The sequence below is a fragment of the Oenanthe melanoleuca genome, chromosome 26, assembly GCF_029582105.1.
Source record: "Oenanthe melanoleuca isolate GR-GAL-2019-014 chromosome 26, OMel1.0, whole genome shotgun sequence".
Classification (NCBI taxonomy): domain Eukaryota; kingdom Metazoa; phylum Chordata; class Aves; order Passeriformes; family Muscicapidae; genus Oenanthe; species Oenanthe melanoleuca.
This window is the reverse complement of record NC_079359.1, coordinates 5071154-5088896: the sequence shown is the minus strand read 5'-3', so window position 1 is coordinate 5088896 and position 17743 is coordinate 5071154. Positions and strand designations below refer to the sequence as shown.

General features: G+C 48.3%; 1 protein-coding gene across 2 annotated transcripts in view; it reads right to left on the bottom strand.

Annotated features, from left to right (window-relative positions):
• KDM5B (lysine demethylase 5B) overlaps positions 1–16336 on the bottom strand; it is a 54959-nt gene extending 38623 nt beyond the window's left edge. The window contains exons 1-4 of one of the 2 annotated variants that reach the window (XM_056511342.1): positions 15722–16336; positions 3204–3281; positions 1794–1916; positions 759–929 (exon numbers count right to left, since the gene is read on the bottom strand). In XM_056511342.1, the coding sequence (XP_056367317.1) occupies positions 759–929; positions 1794–1916; positions 3204–3281; positions 15722–15859 (510 nt within the window). In that variant the 5' untranslated portion in view covers positions 15860–16336. The remainder of the gene's footprint in view (positions 1–758; positions 930–1793; positions 1917–3203; positions 3282–15721) is intronic. The other variant, XM_056511341.1, reaches the window with a different exon arrangement.
• Positions 16337–17743: the final 1407 nt, after the last annotated feature.

Genomic DNA, 17743 nt, shown 5'->3' with positions numbered 1-17743 from the left:
GGGCAGTGCTCTCAGCACAGACTGGCTGCTGGGTGAGCTGGGCAGTGCTCTCAGCACAGACTGGCTGCTGGGTGAGCTGGGCAGTGCTCACAGCACACACTGGCTGCTGGGTGAGCTGGGCAGTGCTCTCAGCACACACTGGCTGCTGGGTGAGCTGGGCAGTGCTCACAGCACACACTGGCTGCTGGGTGAGCTGGGCAGTGTTTCAGCACAGACTGGCTGCTGGGTGAGCTGGGCAGTGTTTCAGCACAGACTGGCTGCTGGGTGAGCTGGGCAGTGTCTCAGCACAGACTGGCTGCTGGGTGAGCTGGGCAGTGCTCTCAGCACAGACTGGCTGCTGGGTGAGCTGGGCAGTGTTTCAGCACAGACTGGCTGCTGGGTGAGCTGGGCAGTGCTCTCAGCACAGACTGGCTGCTGGGTGAGCTGGGCATTGTCTCAGCACAGACTGGCTGCTGGGTGAGCTGGGCAGTGCTCTCAGCACAGACTGGCTGCTGGGTGAGCTGGGCAGTGCTCTCAGCACAGACTGGCTGCTGGGTGAGCTGGGCAGTGCTCTCAGCACAGACTGGCTGCTGGGTGAGCTGGGCAGTGCTCTCAGCACAGACTGGCTGCTGGGTGAGCTGGGCAGTGTCTCAGCACAGACTGGCTGCTGGGTGAGCTGAGCAGTGTTTCAGCACAGACTGGCTGCTGGGTGAGCTGGGCAGTGCTCTCAGCACAGACTGGCTGCTGGGTGAGCTGGGCAGTGTCTCAGCACAGCTTACCAAGAGACTGGCTCCTGACTGGAACAGGTTGTAGGGGTAGAGGATCCGCTCGTAGTGCGCGCGGATGTGCGAGCCCACGGCCTTGCCAGGAGCAAAGCCCATCCTCGTGGCAATCTTGGTCCATTTCCTCTCCTTGCAAACCACATCAAATCCTCCTTGTTCTGCAACTAGCTAAAAAGTGAAAATAAAATGGTCACATTTTAATGGTAAAATTGCCAGTGTTTGAGGAAAAAGGCAGGACAACATCCCAAGTGACATTTTGAACCACAAAAAAATAGATTTCAAAACCCACAGACGACACCTGAGTTGTTTTAAGGCAATAACTGGAAATTGTAATACATAACCTATTCAGGAATTACAAACCTGTTGAATTACTTTACAAAGAAGGCAGCACCTGTGTTCCATGTGCAGTTGCTTAGCCTACTCTGAGAACTTATTTGGCTGCAATTTGTCACTTGGTATCTCAACACAACTTTCTAGCACAGGATACTCAGTTCTTTCACTGGAACAAGTGCTATAAAATAAGCTCAAAAATTCCCAATAAAAACTGCTCCAGACATAAAGACAAGAGAAAGAACATATCCTTTCAAAGAATCCCATCTCTTACTATCAGTATTCACCAACTTCTCCACAAGTTTAACAAGTTTCATCCTAAAACTAAATGGATCTTTTTTCCTTCCATGTTTCTAATGGAAATTTCTTTTCTCTCACTTTTGTCACTGTTCAGGAACTTTCTCAATTAAGCCTAGGTTTATTCTTGACCAGTATACCCAAGTTCAATTTTAAAGAACAGCTGTACATTTAAGGTGATCTCCTAGGTCACGGGAAAACTTCCATGATAATGTATTACTTACTGTCTTTCCCTGATAATGTATTCTCAGTCTTACTGTCCCATTAGCTATGTTTGCTTAAACAAAGCAATACTTTTTCCAGCTTAGATATACCCCAAAACCTCCCCTGACCAGATGTGATACCATCCCAGGAATTGAGGTAACACAGCAGCTTTTCAGGATAGTTTTTCCATAATGGTCTTACTCTGTTAAGCTGAAATAAATCCAAGATCTTCCTCTCCACGTGTGGAATTTTCAGTGTGCATCCTTGAAGCTCCCAAAACTTTGCAATCTGGTCCAGAAAATTCAGCTTTACACGAGTTTGGGCCTGAAACCAACCAACCAAACAGGTGAAGTGCATGCTAAAAGCAGATGTAGGTTTTGTATAAGGTTTACAGCACTGCAGCTGCTTGCCCAGCTTTGCCCTCTGCAAGAATCATTTTGCATTTTTCCCTTTCATCATTTGAAGAAAAACAAATTCCATGCAGATACTATTGATGGTATCTGTATCTTTCCTTTAGCCACTTTTTGTTACCTTTCACTGCACTGAGAGAAGTACTTTTAGAGAACAGCCAAACAATAAGTTATTACTGCTAAAAGCTCCCTAAATTAGCTGCAGGATTCATTGCATTTACTGCATTAATTATTGCAATAGTTTATTACTATTTGGTTTATTTGTAATAAACCAAAATAAATATTATTTTCAAAAAAGAACTTTTAAAGTTTTTTTTCCTGTTATCACTTCTCACTCACAGGTGTATTTGTTTGCATTTGTTGTATCCTTTTAAGGATACAAATGGGCCAGGGCAGGGAAAGCCTGGCTGGTTGCACAGCAATTACCACAGGAAGATCACTGCACTGCTGCTGTGTAAGGGCAGCAACTTAAATTTTGACATATCTTATTTTCAGCACATTTTCTTATCTCAAGGCAAAAAATGGCCATGTCTATATAGATTAGCTTGTTGGCAAACTCCAAGGAGTTCTGAACAGCTTGTGGTCACACAAATCCCTCTTTTAGCATTCCAAGGCAGCATCTGAGCCCTTCCCCAGCACTTCATGCAACCACGTCAGGGCTTCAAAAACCAAGAAAGGGGAGAATAATCAGGCACAGAGAAACCATCATCCCAAGTGGTACCAGCACAGAGCCAACCAGGACTCCTCACACTCCCCTTTAGTGTCAATTCATTGAAGTAGTGAATGAAAGTGCTTGTGAACAGCAAATTTCCAAACTGAATCCAGATTTTGCAATTGTTTCTTCCAAAAGGCAGGCTATTTTTAAAGCACTCCAAATGTTTCATTTTCATCTCTTTTCCTTTTGAAAGATGCTGTATGAGTGCAAAACACAGACACAGATCTATGGCCCTGGACAGTTTAACTACTTAGAAGTGCCTGTGTGGAAAAGGCCTAAATTATGTTCCTTTAATGAGCATTAACATTACTTTTATGCCTGGAATGTTTCTAACTAGGTTCTGAAACAGATGAATTTCCGTGCTAATTAAAAATTGCTGTTTGTGGTCTAGAGTGCTGTCAGCTCATGGCCAGCTCTGGCAAACATCACCTCCCAAAAACACAGACACATTTGGGAGCAGAAGTTCTGCTCAGCTCTCCAGTTTACCTCCAGTTCATTGAGCCTCTGGATCCTTGGTGTGAAGTGAAGCTTGTCGACATCGCACGCGAATGGAGGCTGCCAGTCCTGGAAAACACAAGGGTTCCATCAAATGATCAGGAAAAGAAAAGAAGTTTCTGTGACACTCAAAAACCAAGGCAGCCCAAAGCATGAATAGGAGCCCTTGGCCTCACCAGAACACAGAACCTGGCAGGGAGGGGGCTTGGTGGCTGCATCCTGACCTGTGAGCAGCCAGGGCTGTGCTGGTACCCAAATCCCCTCACTGGGAACCAGTGCAGAGAGCAGGAACTGAGACACATGCTGAGTGAGTGAGTGAGTGAGTGAGTGAGTGAGTGAGTGAGTGAGTGAGTGAGTGAGTGTGTGTCTACTCCTTGTAACACGTCACTGTGCCTCAAAAATGGATAATGGAACCACAAAATCAACTACATTTTGGAACTGAAGACCTGCACTGTAAGCCTCCACAGAACCATGGAATCATTAAGGCTGGAAAAGTCCTTTAAGATCATTGAGTCCAACTGTTAACCCACCACCACCACGTTCACCACTAACCCATGTCCCCAAGTGCCACATCCACACATCCTCAAACACTTCCAGGGATGGTGACTGCCCTGGGCAACCTGTGCCAATGCTTAACAATTTCCTTGGCTGCAAACATTCAGGAAGAGCTGGAATATGACCAGTTTTAAAAAATATTATTGCTTTGATAAAATACCTGCAACTGAAGTGTCATTTATAAACACAACTATAAAGCTGTTTTATCTTTTACATCTCTGACATTTACTGCACACGCTTGGTTTGGCAACATACAACTTCACAAAACCAAATTAGATTTGATTTAAACTTGACAGGAATTTATTACATATAAAGTTATCTTATTACCACTAATTACAGAATGAAGATAATGAACAAGTGAGCTACTGACAATGGAGTAAGACAGAGCTTTCTCCAGCAAGAAAACCTTTCTTCAGCACTGGGTGGCTGAGGCAACTGAAGTAAGACCAGCATCATAAACACAGTATTTTTAATTTTAGATTCACAGAGAATATGAAAACTGGAGTTAAAACCAACCATACATGGTTTCCAAAATTATTGTCTTACAAACAAGGAGCAAGATTCACCAAGAGTGTGGAGAAGCTGAAGAGCAAAGAGGGCCACCAACCCATCCATACATTTTATCAAGCTTGCATTGACTAATCCAGACCTCAAAATCGGTAATTGAAGTTCTCTGATCCTGCAGTGCACTTGCAGCACATCACAACTTGACAATGCCAGTTGAAATTAACATTTGAATTGGAAATTTGACAATGGTAGGGAGTCAGGATGACAACTTATCCAGAGAATACTCAATCCTTGACCAGTGGGACACATTTCTCGATTATTTTCCTGCTTTAAACCACAAGACTGCCTGGTGCCCAAAGACATGTTCTTGAGAAACTCAGTAACACTAACCCTTCTTTTACTGCCTATTGTCTATGCCAGAAAACCAAATGCAATGAAACCAGCAAGTCTGAGGAAGAGAACTGACATTTTTTTCCAATACCCCAGAGTCTGATGAATCATTTAGGGCCCTCAAGCTGTAAGATGAGAAACACAACTGGGAACAGTTGGGCAGGATCTGAAGTATTGTACTTCAACTGGACAAATCTGACTCTCAAGCTGAACCAAGTGGTTACATCATGAGTCACAACTCCAGAGTCTGCTCTGTACCAAAGACAGGGAGACAGGCACCAAGACCAGTGGTGATGACACACAGGACCCTTGGGACACTGGAGACTGAATTAAACTGCCCAAGGGAGAGCTGTAGGGAGCTTTGCTTAGGCTGAGAGTAAATGAAACCTTGAGGGCTGAGCTGCCTCTGGCTCTGCTAAGCAGTAAGCCAAGGCTGTCCCCAGGTGGACTGGGCATTACCCCAGACCAGATACTCTAATAAGGCTCTGCAGGGGACAAGAACCAGGAATAAGATGAACATGGGCAAGAATTCAGCTCACGTAGGCAATGACACCACCTCTGAAACTGTCACCAGGCTAGGCTGTGCTGCAGGGCCACCACCTGCAGTTTTACTCTGGCAACATGTCAGGGAAACCAAGGAAGGGAGGGACATTACAGGAGACTCTTCTGGTCAGACCACATGTCTGCTGGCATAGGCTGCTGCTCTGGGCAGAGCCCAGAGGAAAGCTGCATGCCACTGGGCACAACAGGAGGAACAGGATCCCCACCTGCTCCTACAGGCTCTGGCTCATGCTCAGACTAAAGAAATCCAGCTCCAAGGGTGCCTAGGGCAGACACAGACCCAATCCATGCCAGACAGTACAGAGCAGGCTAGTACTCCCTACTTAGGGAAGCAAATGAGGAAGTTTATGTGCATGATCTTCCAGAAACACCTCGTTCACAGCATGGCACCCAAAACATCCTGCTTCAGCATGAGCTGATTATCTCCCTGATCTCCATGTGACTATTTATTACTGACTGGTGCATGTTTGGGGACAGTCTTTCCTGTTTGGCCAAAGACACTGGCTCTGGCAAAGCACCAGTCACCTACTGTGTTGTAAAAGTGACATGACTCCAGACAACACAACAGGCATTTCCTACACCTGCAGTTTTGAAGTTTACCAATGACTAAATGACAACGCACACACCAAGACGCCCTGATGGCACATCAGCTGTTTCTCAAAGATAAGCTTTGGAAACTCCATTTATTCAACAGCACTTTCAGAAGGTGGCTTTTCAGCCTATCAGGCAGATGGGTTCATCAGCCAGAATCAAACATTTAACAGCCTTAAAAGTGTTTCACTTTTAGCAAGGAGAAAGTAATTGCAAGAGCTTCTGCTGAGTGATGGTAAATTGGCTTAATGAGAGGCAACGCTGGATTGACTCCAACTTCTGAGGTTTTCAAGCAGGTACCTTAGAATATGCTGAGCTGGAAGGGACCACCAAGTCCATCAGGATCATCACATCCAACTCCTGGCCCTGCACAGACACCCCAACAATCTCACCCAGTGTCTGGGAGCATTGTTCAAACACTTCTTGAACTCAGACAGGCTCAGAGCTGTGCCTGTTCCCTGGAGAGCCTGCTCAGTGCCCCAGCACTCTCTGGGGAAGAACCTTTTCCTGATATCCAGCCTGAATATCCCCCAGCTCAGCTCCAGCCATCCCATGAGCCCTGTCACTTGTCGTGAGAGGGAACAGATCAGTACCTGTCCCTCTGCTGCCCCTGTGAGGACATTGAAGAGCTCAGTGAGGCCTCCCCTCAGTCCCCTCTGGGCTGAACAAACCAAGGGACCTCAGCTGCCCCTCATGACACTTCCCCTCCAGACCCTTCACCATTCTCATGGTATTCCCTAGGATGCCCTCAATGGCTTCATGGCTTTTTTATACTGTGGTGCTCAAAACTGCACCAAGAACTTGAGGTGAGGCTGCAGTAGTGCAGGTAGAGCTGAGGGAAATAAATGCCATATATAATATATTACATTATATTATTATAAAACCACTCCTGGTTTTACAAACACACTACAGCATGTCCCACTGAACACAAACTGTGTCAGATGACACTGTTACAGAGCCACAGCCATTCACCATCTGGAGAAATGACAGCAGGTATAGCAGACAGTCCATCCTGACTGTCACAGAGTCATTTTAAAGCCACAACAAGTTTATTTTGAAGCCTCCAAACTACTCAAAGTTGATATAACCAATAAGGATAATATTTATCTTTCTCTGTTCCACAGTATGGCAAGTTTCTCAAGTCCTAAACAAGATACTTTCAATCCTTCTTAATAAGTGTATTATTTACTCAACAAAAATCTTGGCCACATTTTGAAGCACAAGTTACCAAGCCAAATGCGATGCTCACTTGCAGGCCCATGAAAAGACATTTTTGTGTGATAGAAATGCCTTTATGCACTTGGAAAGGCAGCAGCACCACGAGAGGGAGCTTTATTGTGCAGGATTCACTTGCCAAGCTGCTGAGCCACATGAGCAGCTTTGCTGGGGAAGAGACCAGCCCCCACCCACTCTCCAGGCACTCTTCCCTAAAGCTCATGCCTGGAAATCAGCAAGACTTGCCCTCTCAATCCAGCTCCTCAAAGGAACTGGTTTGGATTTTCCTGTTTTAAAAAATGAATTTTAAAAAGCTTAAGAAGTTCAATTTCAAGTGTCTTCCAACAGCCATGCTGAGCATTAAGTATACACAGAAAGCAAGAAAACATTTAATTTCCTAAAAAAATCAGTTCTTACTCCACCAGGACTCTTCATCTGAAAGGACTCTATCATGTTCTGTTGTCCATCCCTGACTGTTATAAGCCTGAAAGGGACAAACAAAATCCTGTGCCCACCTTAAGACTGTGACAAACCTGTCATCAAATCCAGGCAAAAATGAGACTGACTTCAAAATTCCAAACTTCTATAAACTTGAGGGACAAGTCCAGCCATGCAGAAAGCATGCTCTAAGGATTACATTAATATTTCAAGCAGTAATGCAAACTACAAATGGTCAGCAGAATTATTTCTGTGATTTCCATATTCCAGCTCCCAACTGAGCTGTTCCAGGGATGTCAGGCTTCAGAGCACTGCATTTCAGCTGGCAAACCTGCACCTCACCCAAACTCACTAATTAAAATTTAACCATCCCCACCCCTATGAATTCAAGTGAACAAGAAATTACCACTGTCCCTGGTAAGCTGTTCTACAAGTTAGATGGCTTCAGCTTTCCTTCTTCCCTTATCCTCATGTCCTTTATAACCAAATCCCTTGTCTGCTGGCTGCCAAAGCAGCTATTCCTGAATCCTTCCCGGAAGAAATGTTTCAAGACATTTTTCAATAAACAAATACCTTTTTTTTCCTCTTTACAGAACCAGCTTTCCAGTCTTGCAAATAAAAGGGTTTTTTTCCTTGGGCTTTTTTTCTGAAGTCTCTTATATTTTTTCAACATCTTTTGAAAACTGCAAGCAGCATTTTACTTGCAGTCTCTCCCATGTCTGACACACAAAAAAAAGACAGCCCTTTCATTCTTTTGCTAGACAGCAGTTCATAGTAAGATCCAAAGGAATATCTTAGCAATTCTTGCCAGAGAAACACATTCATTCAGCAAACTGCAGCAATTCCCCCCTTCCTGGGATGCCCACCCTGTGAGCCTGACCTACATTCTTTGTTCCCACATCTATGATCTTGCCTTGGCAAAGGTGTTCCATGATTGCTGCCTCCAAGAGGAAGGGAGCACACTCTGTGACTCAGGAGGTCCTTTTCAGCCTCCTGGCTTTATGACTACATTAAAAACACACTTGGAGCTCAGATGGCAGAATCCACAGAAAGCCATTATCAGCAGGCAGTGGGTCAGCCACAAAGCTCCTGTCTAATGGGAACTAATCCCTCTGTGACCCTGTTAAAGGCTGACATTAGCTGGGAACTCCAACCATCAGCTAACCCAGTTTGTGATGAACAGCCCTTCCTTGGTCATTTTGAATGGAGGAGATTTTTCCATCAAACCCCCTGAATTCCCCCTTGCCAGTAAGAGACCCTGAGTGCACTAACCACATTATGTGCAGAACTCTCCAAAAAAAGCCTGGTGGAGTATTTCTTATTTGAGACAAAATTGGCTCTGTTATGTATTGCAGACCAGCAAAGGAGAACAGACACAATCACAGATCCTTCTCATCTGAGAACCACAGCCAAGGATGAGTGTAGAGTAGGAACCACCTCTCTAGACCCCAGTGTTTCCATGCCAGCTCCACAGCTGGAGAGAAATCAAGGCTCAGGTAAGCTGGAGATGATTCTCAAGCACCAGGGCCAGCTGCTCCTGAGGATCCAAAGGCAGAGAGGACAGAAACTACACACAGGGTTTGAACCTCTAAACATAACAGGCAGCAGGGCTCACACCCAGGAGATACCAGGCTCCTCTCCAAGGACTCGAGGAACAGATACACCACCACTGCACCAGCAGTACTGCAGGTACAGCTGGGGATGGACAGGCTGTTGGGATCAGCAAGTCCCAGATCCCTGATTCACTTCAGAGCACTGACCAAGACCCTGAAAGAGAGCATCCATCAGGGCTGGGGCTAGCTGTGGGTGTCTGAGTGCACCAGACCCCAAGAGCTGCTGCCACCTCCCCTCAAGGCACAGGACTACCCATGGACAGACCTTTTCTCTGATCCCCAGTAAGCTCCTGGAGCGTGTGTGACTGGCACAGACAGCACACTCTCTTCCTTGGGCTGTCCCACCACAGCTCTTGCAGTGAGTCCATACCCTCTTTGACCAGAGCTTTCAAACCTCAGTTTCACTCCCAGTGTAACTCAGATGAGGAAAAGACCTGAATTTCACAGCAATCCAGAACAGTTATGGAAAACTCCACCAGCCTCAGCTGCCCAGGGACTCCCTGCAGCTCCCACCATCCACTGCCCTGGCTCTCCACAACATCCTCCCTTTCCAGCTGCTCAGATTCACCATCCCAGATAAAGCACCTGCTCCCAAGGAAGACTTTTCACTCACACACTCCTAAGTGAGGCAGGCTGGATGATCTCACAAGTTCTTCCTGACTTCTAAAAACACTCAACCTGGTCTTGTGGGCATGGGCATTCCCCCCAGCACATCTCAGACATAACCCAATATCTGGGATTGAGAGGAAGAATGTCCTAATGGACACATGGCATGGTTTGCTTCATCCATTGGCAGCTTTGGTTTCAATGCTAGGCAAGGGAGCCATGTTTAGTTTTAAACTCCATTGCCAGCTATTAGCCACCTGACTATATTAAGTTAAACAAAAACCTACAGAAATTCTATCTATGTTATTCTTGCCACATATGGAAAGTTCAGGACTAAACTGTTTGATCTTAAATTTTCAATGGGCTGAAGAGTGTGTGTTGAAAATCCCTCACTGAAAGAAACTGAGGCAAGGACAGGAAATTCACAGTCATTTAAGCCCACCCCAGTGTTTCAGCATTTCTGGAGAGCAGAAACCACCCATGGTGACCACAGTAGCCCTGTGCATGGCAACTGCCATTAGTAAAATAAATAACAAACTAAAAAGAATTATTCTTTTGCATATTTTCTTGCTAACTAGAGATCAGTAAATAACCTACTCTGAATTTATCTAATTCCACAACATCACCCCTGTGATGAATAAGACAAGTTCTTCATTTAAAGCCAACATTCCCTAATGATTTTTGGCAGCTGATCTATTTTTTTTTCACATTAATTGACAGCAGGGGAACAGGAACTTCAGCACTAGAATATCTCTTCCCCTCCCAAAATCTCATTCTTTCTTAATCCCAAAATTCCCAAGAGTGGATCCACCACTTTCCCCTTCCAGCTGATCCTCTCTCAGTCAGAAATGCTCTGTTTCCTGACTCACCTGAGCCTGCCCCTGCTCAGCAGGACTGACAGACGTGGCAGCACCTCTGGTTTCTCCCACTCAAGTTCACTTACGTGTTATAATTGAGTTATTTCTGTGTTTTCTTTTTGATAAAATCAACTGACTGAGCTTCTGTGTTCTATCAAATCTCAAGGATCATCAGCTTCCTGTTTGAGACAAAGTATCACAATTCTCTGCATTATTTCCTGTTTTAGTGGTGGTTTGCTTTATGGCTCCAGGACCAGACTGCCAGAACCCTCAGCCAAGCTGCTCCAAAACTGAACTGGTTTTTTGTTTTGTGTTTTCTTTTTCTCCATAAAAATTCAATAAGTCAAGCAAACAGCTGAATGAGAAGCCTAAACAGACCTTAAGAGATTTAAACAACATTTAAATCAATGCTGCTCCTCAAAATTTGTCCATGGAGAAACAGGTCTAGATCTCCCAAGCCTTGAACCTTCAGGTTTCACCACTCAGGCTTTGCTAAGGTTTAAATATTTCAAAATTCATTATGTCATGTACCCAACTTTTCTAATGCTTCTCTGTGCCCTCTCCAGTAGTCAAATCTTTTTAAAATCCTCCAGTGAGTGTGGCATCCTGAATGCAGAATTTTCTACTCTTGTGCTGCCACAGAGGTAAAATCCCCCCATTTATCTCTGAGAAACTCCAGAGCTGCATGCAGTGGCTTATCCAGAGCTCCCACTCCACCATTACACTGCTTTCCACAGAGATCTACAGTCATTTTTCAGCACTCCTTCCTCCTCTGAGATGCTCTATGCTCCTTTTTTCCAAAGGTAAACCTTCTCATTGAGTCCTACTTAAGTGATTACTGTTTCATAATATCCATTGTTTATTGGGCAACTGGGATCCCTCTAAAGCAATGAGCCACCACCATAACTCCATTCAGAATCACAGCTTTTGCTCCTCTAGACTTGTAATGAAAATTACATACCCTTGGCTTGAGGTTGTGAGGCACCATTAGAAAGGGATCCTTCATTACAAACACTCATTAGTAGCTGAAATAATTTATGATTTGTTGTATCAATTTTGCACAATAGTAATTTTCATAATTAAAATATTGAACACAATTAATTTCTAGATATCAGAAAATGACAACAAAACTGAATTAAACAAATGCATGGCCTCATGGAAAAAAATAAAACTAATGTGATCACAGTAGCATTCATACAATTGTATTCCATACTATCAACTTCCAAGTTCCTATCTGGGACTATTCCAGACATTCCTCCACTCTGGAGCTAGAGGGAGTCAACTCTTGCACCCACAAAGAACTTAAACCATTAAGGAAATTCTTTCTCCCTGTTCTCAAGCTCACCAGTACTCCAGGATTTACTGAAAACTGAGAGTCAATAATTTTGATAACTCCAGTGTCAATTTCTTCAAAATTCCAGCTCTGCTAATACAGACTTTCTAATATTTAAGTGCTTGATTTAATTTCTTTGGAAGTCTTAACAGCACTTCTCCAGATTCAAGTTATTTAGAGCAATGAAATTTAGACTGGATGTTCTCCATTTTCACGCTTGGCCTTGGGAAAGTTATGATGTTTCTAGTACATTGTACAATACTGTGTATTTTGAAATGCATTTGTATGGTAAGTAAGGCTTAAATAATCATTATTTATTATTTCTTCACAGCAGCAAAGCAACGATGCAACAAAGTGAAGCAAGAGTCCTTCTTCAAGAGAGGTTTGGAGCTTTTTATACCACTCCTGCTCCACATGTTACCATTAACTCCTGAAGCTAAGCCTCACATTTGTTAGACTGTTTCCTTCCATTAATTACTATTAACCACCTACTTTGAAGAACAACTCCATCCCCAAGCAATTCTTCATTTGACCCCCTAAATGCCCCCCTTGATTTGCAGACCTATCACAAGCTTCTAGATTACAAGGCCACCACTTGACATGCCAAGTTTTGGAGTAAACTTAGTTTATTCCAAACTACCAGATACTGTTTAAATGAAGAAATTCTAATAAAAGATGTTCATAGAAGAAAATTCTAACTACAAAATGGCACTGCAAGCAAGTACCCCATTCACTTTCCTGCATCCAGCTGCCCCTTCTCCCACAGATCCACAACAGACTCAAATTTAAATCTCTGCTTTATGCAGTTCATTAACTACCAGGAACAACCACCATCCGAGCACTTTGCTGCCAATGGGACTCTCTACTGATGCTCCACAGTGCTGACAAAAAGCCACAGATAACAGTGCCAGGGAGCTGGTTATTGCTGCACCCTCCACCAGTCACTGCAGCATCTCAGAATCCCCAAATGAGAGCAAAACTCAGTCATTGGTGATGGCTGGAACAAACTGAACTGGAATGAAGGGGAAGAAACTCTTTTTGAGTGCTCAACTGGAAACTGCCATGCAGAAATTGCACCTCCTGTTATATTCCTGAATGTTCTTTCATCTTGGGAACATGCAGTGATCACCCAGAATCCTCTGTCTTCCACCCAGATGTCTTCTGCACATCAGCTACCTCCATAGCCCTCACTGAACAGGTCACTGTCCTCCAAACCTGCTATACAAGAGCACTGCAGGTGTGTCTTCTCTGGGCCCACCTGGTTGCCAGCAGAAAGGGACCATAGCAAGCCCTGCTGCTGGTCCTCCAGAGCCCAGGAGCTCTCCTGTGCATGCTGCAGTGCTGCAGCATCAAAGCCAGCTCTGGAGCAAGGACTTGTCCACAAGCAAATGGTGAAGCTGCAGCTGGGCACCAGTCTCACACAACATCATTCCATACTGCTGCTCATATACAGAAACACAAATTCATCTGCTGATACACAGCAGAGTTTAAGCTAAAATAATGCCAGCCCAAGCATCACATGTTCAACTCCTCTCTGGGCACAGATCCTGACAGCTCATGGTGCTGCCTACCTGCTTCCCGGCACGTAACCAGGCTGCGCACGCCGGGAGAGATTCCCTGGGATGCAGGAAGATTCCAACCTCAGCCATCACCAAACAAGGCACCCAGCTGGAACACACACACACTGCTGTGCAAAGGCTACTACAGTCTTTAGCTCAGGATATTACAGACCCCTCGACTACACCGAAAAGAACAATAACTGAATATTCACTGCGGCTCCTGATGGCAGGGGGAAGGCCAGGAACTACGTCAACTCAAAGGCTTTTCTGGTGGCTTTGGAAGAGCTCCCTCTATGCTCCAGGCTGCTGAACCAACCACACACTTCACTAGTCATCCCAGGCATTATCCAGGGCAGATAAAGCCATGGGAGCCCAGCTCTCCCAAAGCCAGGCTCCACAGGACTACCCGTGCTCAGCTCTCAGCAGCTCCAACTATTTTCATCCTGCTTCTAAATACACTCAAAGAGCTGATCACATGGCCAGGCAGGCACGGTACCTGGTATAATATCTGGAGCAATACCTGCCCCTGCAGGAAGAGAAGATGAGAGCGGCTGAAAATGCAGTTGCAAGAAGTAATTCAGTCCTTTGGAGGGCTGTTGATTTATGATAACATCATACAATAGATAACATCCTACAAGTAGCTTTCTGATACATTTTTGGGTTTTTACGCATGCAGCCAAGAAAGATGGGATTTTTTAGATGTTTCTAAAACAAACAAAAAAAACCCAAAAAACAAAAAACAAAAAAACATAACAACAACAACAACCAAAAAAAAGACACCCCCTTCAAAAACAAAACCACCCAAAAACACCTAATAAACAACTCCCCCAAGAAACCCGACCAAATAAAAAAAGCAGTTCTGGTCACAGTTGTTGAAACACTGTTGGCAACTTAAAACCCCAAAACATCTACTAAAAATGTTTCAGTGGAGACTCTGTAACAAAAACCATCCTATCCCCTTAACTCTGAGTATCTGGCTGCCCTGCATCAAAAGAAGCGCTGGCACATTCTACCAGGACACAAATTCAAGAGCAATCTTCACACAGCAATCGGGGATTCTTCCTCCAGAGAGATGAAGCACCTTCCTTCCTCTCCAGCAAGAGTGACATTATTCACTCTGCTACAAACATTTCTGCCACTTCAGATACTAACTCAGTAAGTTACTAGTATTTTAATTCAGAAGGAAAAGGATGGACAGAACAAGAGTCCCAGCAACACCCAAGACACAAAAGTGAGGAGTGTGTTTCTGAACATTATTTCTTTGAAGTCAAAGTCTCCCTCGTAAAACTTCAGTCTATAGAACTGTTCTGTCAGCTTCTCTCCTTGCTGGAGGAGATGTAAGCTCAGTGCCTGTTTAACATTCTATTCTAGTTGTTGCCGTCATGTTAACTGCCTTACCCGGCTGCACCACCCCAAGACTCGCACCACTCTTCATTTAGGGGAAGAGCATTTCACTCAAAATAAAGATGATTCACATGTTGTTTAATTAGATTTTCACTTCGAGAAGCCCCTCTTCTCACCAGCGTGGGTGTTCATACCTTCAAACAAACTAATAATTTTGACTACACAAAACTATGGTTACAAGATTGTCACAGTATTTCTTAGTAAATTGAGTCGACCAACAAGGGGAAATTAGAATTCAGACCCTAGTTTTGAGCTTTCTACACCATCGGTCGAGATGATGATGATGAAGATGAAGTCTTACTACTTCTTCCCACTGTGGATTGCATTCTAAAATGGTGGCCATGTCTGTCTAGGCTTCAGCTCGCAGAGCCACCAGTCAAACTCACGGCTGCGGAGTTTGGTCTTGTCCAACTTGAGGAACAGTTCCCTGCGCTAAAAGTGCGCCGGGGCCGGGGAGGCCGCGGCGGGGCCGAGGGGACCCGCTCCCCGCCGCCCCCGGCCCCGCACCGCCACAATGCCAACATGGAGGGCAGCACCCCGGCACCTCCTCCGGGGCTCGGCGGGGCCGCTCCGGGCGCGAGGCCGCGGCCAACCTGGGGAGCCGGGCAGGGGCCGGGCCCGGCCGGGGCAGCTGTCCCCCCGCCCCCGCTCCCTCCACGGCCGCTCCGGCGACTCCCCCACTGGGAGCTCCGACACTTGGGAGCCACTTCGCGGAGGGAGCGGTCGGTCCCTTCGTTCCCCTCAGCCCCGGCCGGGGAAACTTCCGAGGGGCGGCGGGGCGGCCCCGCCTGGCCGGGGTCACCTGCGCGGCTGCGGGCCGGGGGGGCCGGGCCGGGCCCCACACAAAGGCCGCTCCCGGCGGCGCCATGCGGGCACTCACCGGCGGCGGCCGCACCTTGCAGATGCCGGTCTGCTCGGCGATGGGCCGGATCTTGTGGATGAAGGCGAAGGGGTCGGCGAACTCCTCCCAGCTGGGCTCGAAGACGGGGCACTCGGGCGGGGGCAGGAACTCGGCCATGGCCCGGCCGGGGCGGCCGCTCCGCTCCGCGCTCCGAACAATCTCTCCAGAGCCGCCGCGCTCCGTGCGCGTCCGCGGGGGGGCCGGGGCTGGGAAAAGAGTCCGCCCGGCCCGGGCAGGGGAGGGGGCGCGGCTGCCCCGCCCCGCCCGCGCCTTTGTGAGGGGGCGCGGGGCCGGACCGGGGAGGGCCCGTTGGGGGCGGGGGGAAGAGGCAGCGGCGGCTCCTCTGGAGCGCGGCCTGGCCCGCGCGGCGCCGATCCCACGCCCGCTACCCGGACCCCGGCCGAGAGCGGGGCTCCGAGAGCGCCGCTGACCGCGGCCGCTGGGGGTCCCTCCCGGTGCCCCCCGCCCCGCCGGGCCGCAGCTCCGCGCCCCCTACTCCCGCCGCTTTTGTGCGCGGCCCCTCGGCCCGGGCGCGCTGCGGCCGCTCCCCCCAGCACCGCTGGTTCGGGGAGCCCCGGGGCCGCGCCCCCCCGCCGTGCCCCGCGCCCCGGCCGGCCCGTCCCGCCCCCCCGCGCGGGGCCGCCGGCGCTGTGTTTACATGCGCGGAGGGATCCGCACAGCTGACAGCGGACCACGGCCGGCGCTTCTTTTTTTAAAGAGCCTCTCCGCGTGCCGCCATTGGCTGCGCACGGGCCGCGTCACGCGCGGGGCGGGGCCGTTCGCCTCCGCGCGGCCGCATTGTCTGCCCCGGCCGCGGAGCCCCCGCGGCCCCGGCCCGGCCCCTTTGTTCGGGGGGAGCCGGGCTATTGTCCTGCCCGCCGGCCCCGGGCAGCGCGGGGGCAAGGAGCGCCGCAGGTCCCGCGGGAGCGCGGCGAGGTGCCCCCCAGGCCCCGGCGGTAAGCGGGGCTCCCCCCGCCGGGGGTCCCACACTGGCTGGCCCCGGCCCAGCAGCGGGGCTGGGGGCGGCGCCGGGCGGGGGAGGGGCGGCCCCGCCTCAGCAGGCGCCGCACGTAGCGCACGTGCGCGGGGGGGCGGCCCCGCTCCCGCCCCGGCCCCGCCCCCGGGACCCCCGAGGGGCCGCGCACCGCCCGAGCCGGGGCACCCGCGGGCCCTGCGGACACACACGCACCCTCGCTACTCCGAGCCATCCCGGCTGCTGTCATAGCCGACGACGAAACAAACAATTGTAACTTTCGAGATGTGCACATAATGCTCAGGGCGTCATTTTTTGTAAAACTTTAGTTACTGGCTTTAAATTTCCACTAAAACTCAGGAAAGCGTCCACTGCTGACTGCCGTGGCTAGAGCAGTAACAGCGCGCTCCAGAGCTAGCAGCGATTCGGGCACTAAGGGCCCGTTTATCCCAGTGCACGCTGCCACCGAGGGAACCGAGGGCTCCATGCACACAGCTGCTCCCCCCGCACAGGAACATCTTCCCCAGGAGAGCTGGCAGCTCTCCACACTGCTGCTCATGCTTACAGTCAATCAAAAATTTATACAAGTGCTCAGGGCCAGTTTAGGACAAACCTAATTCTTCTCACTTTAAAATGGAAGGAAAAAAGGAAGCGGACACAGCTTTTGTAAAGAATTTGTGCAGGTAGTGTCAAAGGGAGCGATCCCTCCGAGCTGTCCCTGCTGGAGCCTCCCTGGGGGCTGCAGAGGAGCAGGACCCACACCCGGGGGTTGTTAGCCACGGCTCATAGAAGGCAGTCACAGGCACAGAACAAGGCACCAGTTCCAACCCTGGCAGCACAGGCTGCTCTCCATCCCACCCTGGGCCCAGGGGCCATCATCTTCTGGAGAGAACACTAAGCTGGTACATCACCTTCCAACAGCTGCTCTGCAGCACATCCCAAACTAAAGGGGCTCTGCCAGGGAGGAGAGCACTACCTTTAAAACTTCAGGTCTGAGCATCCCTGAGGGGCAGGGATGTTTGAACAAC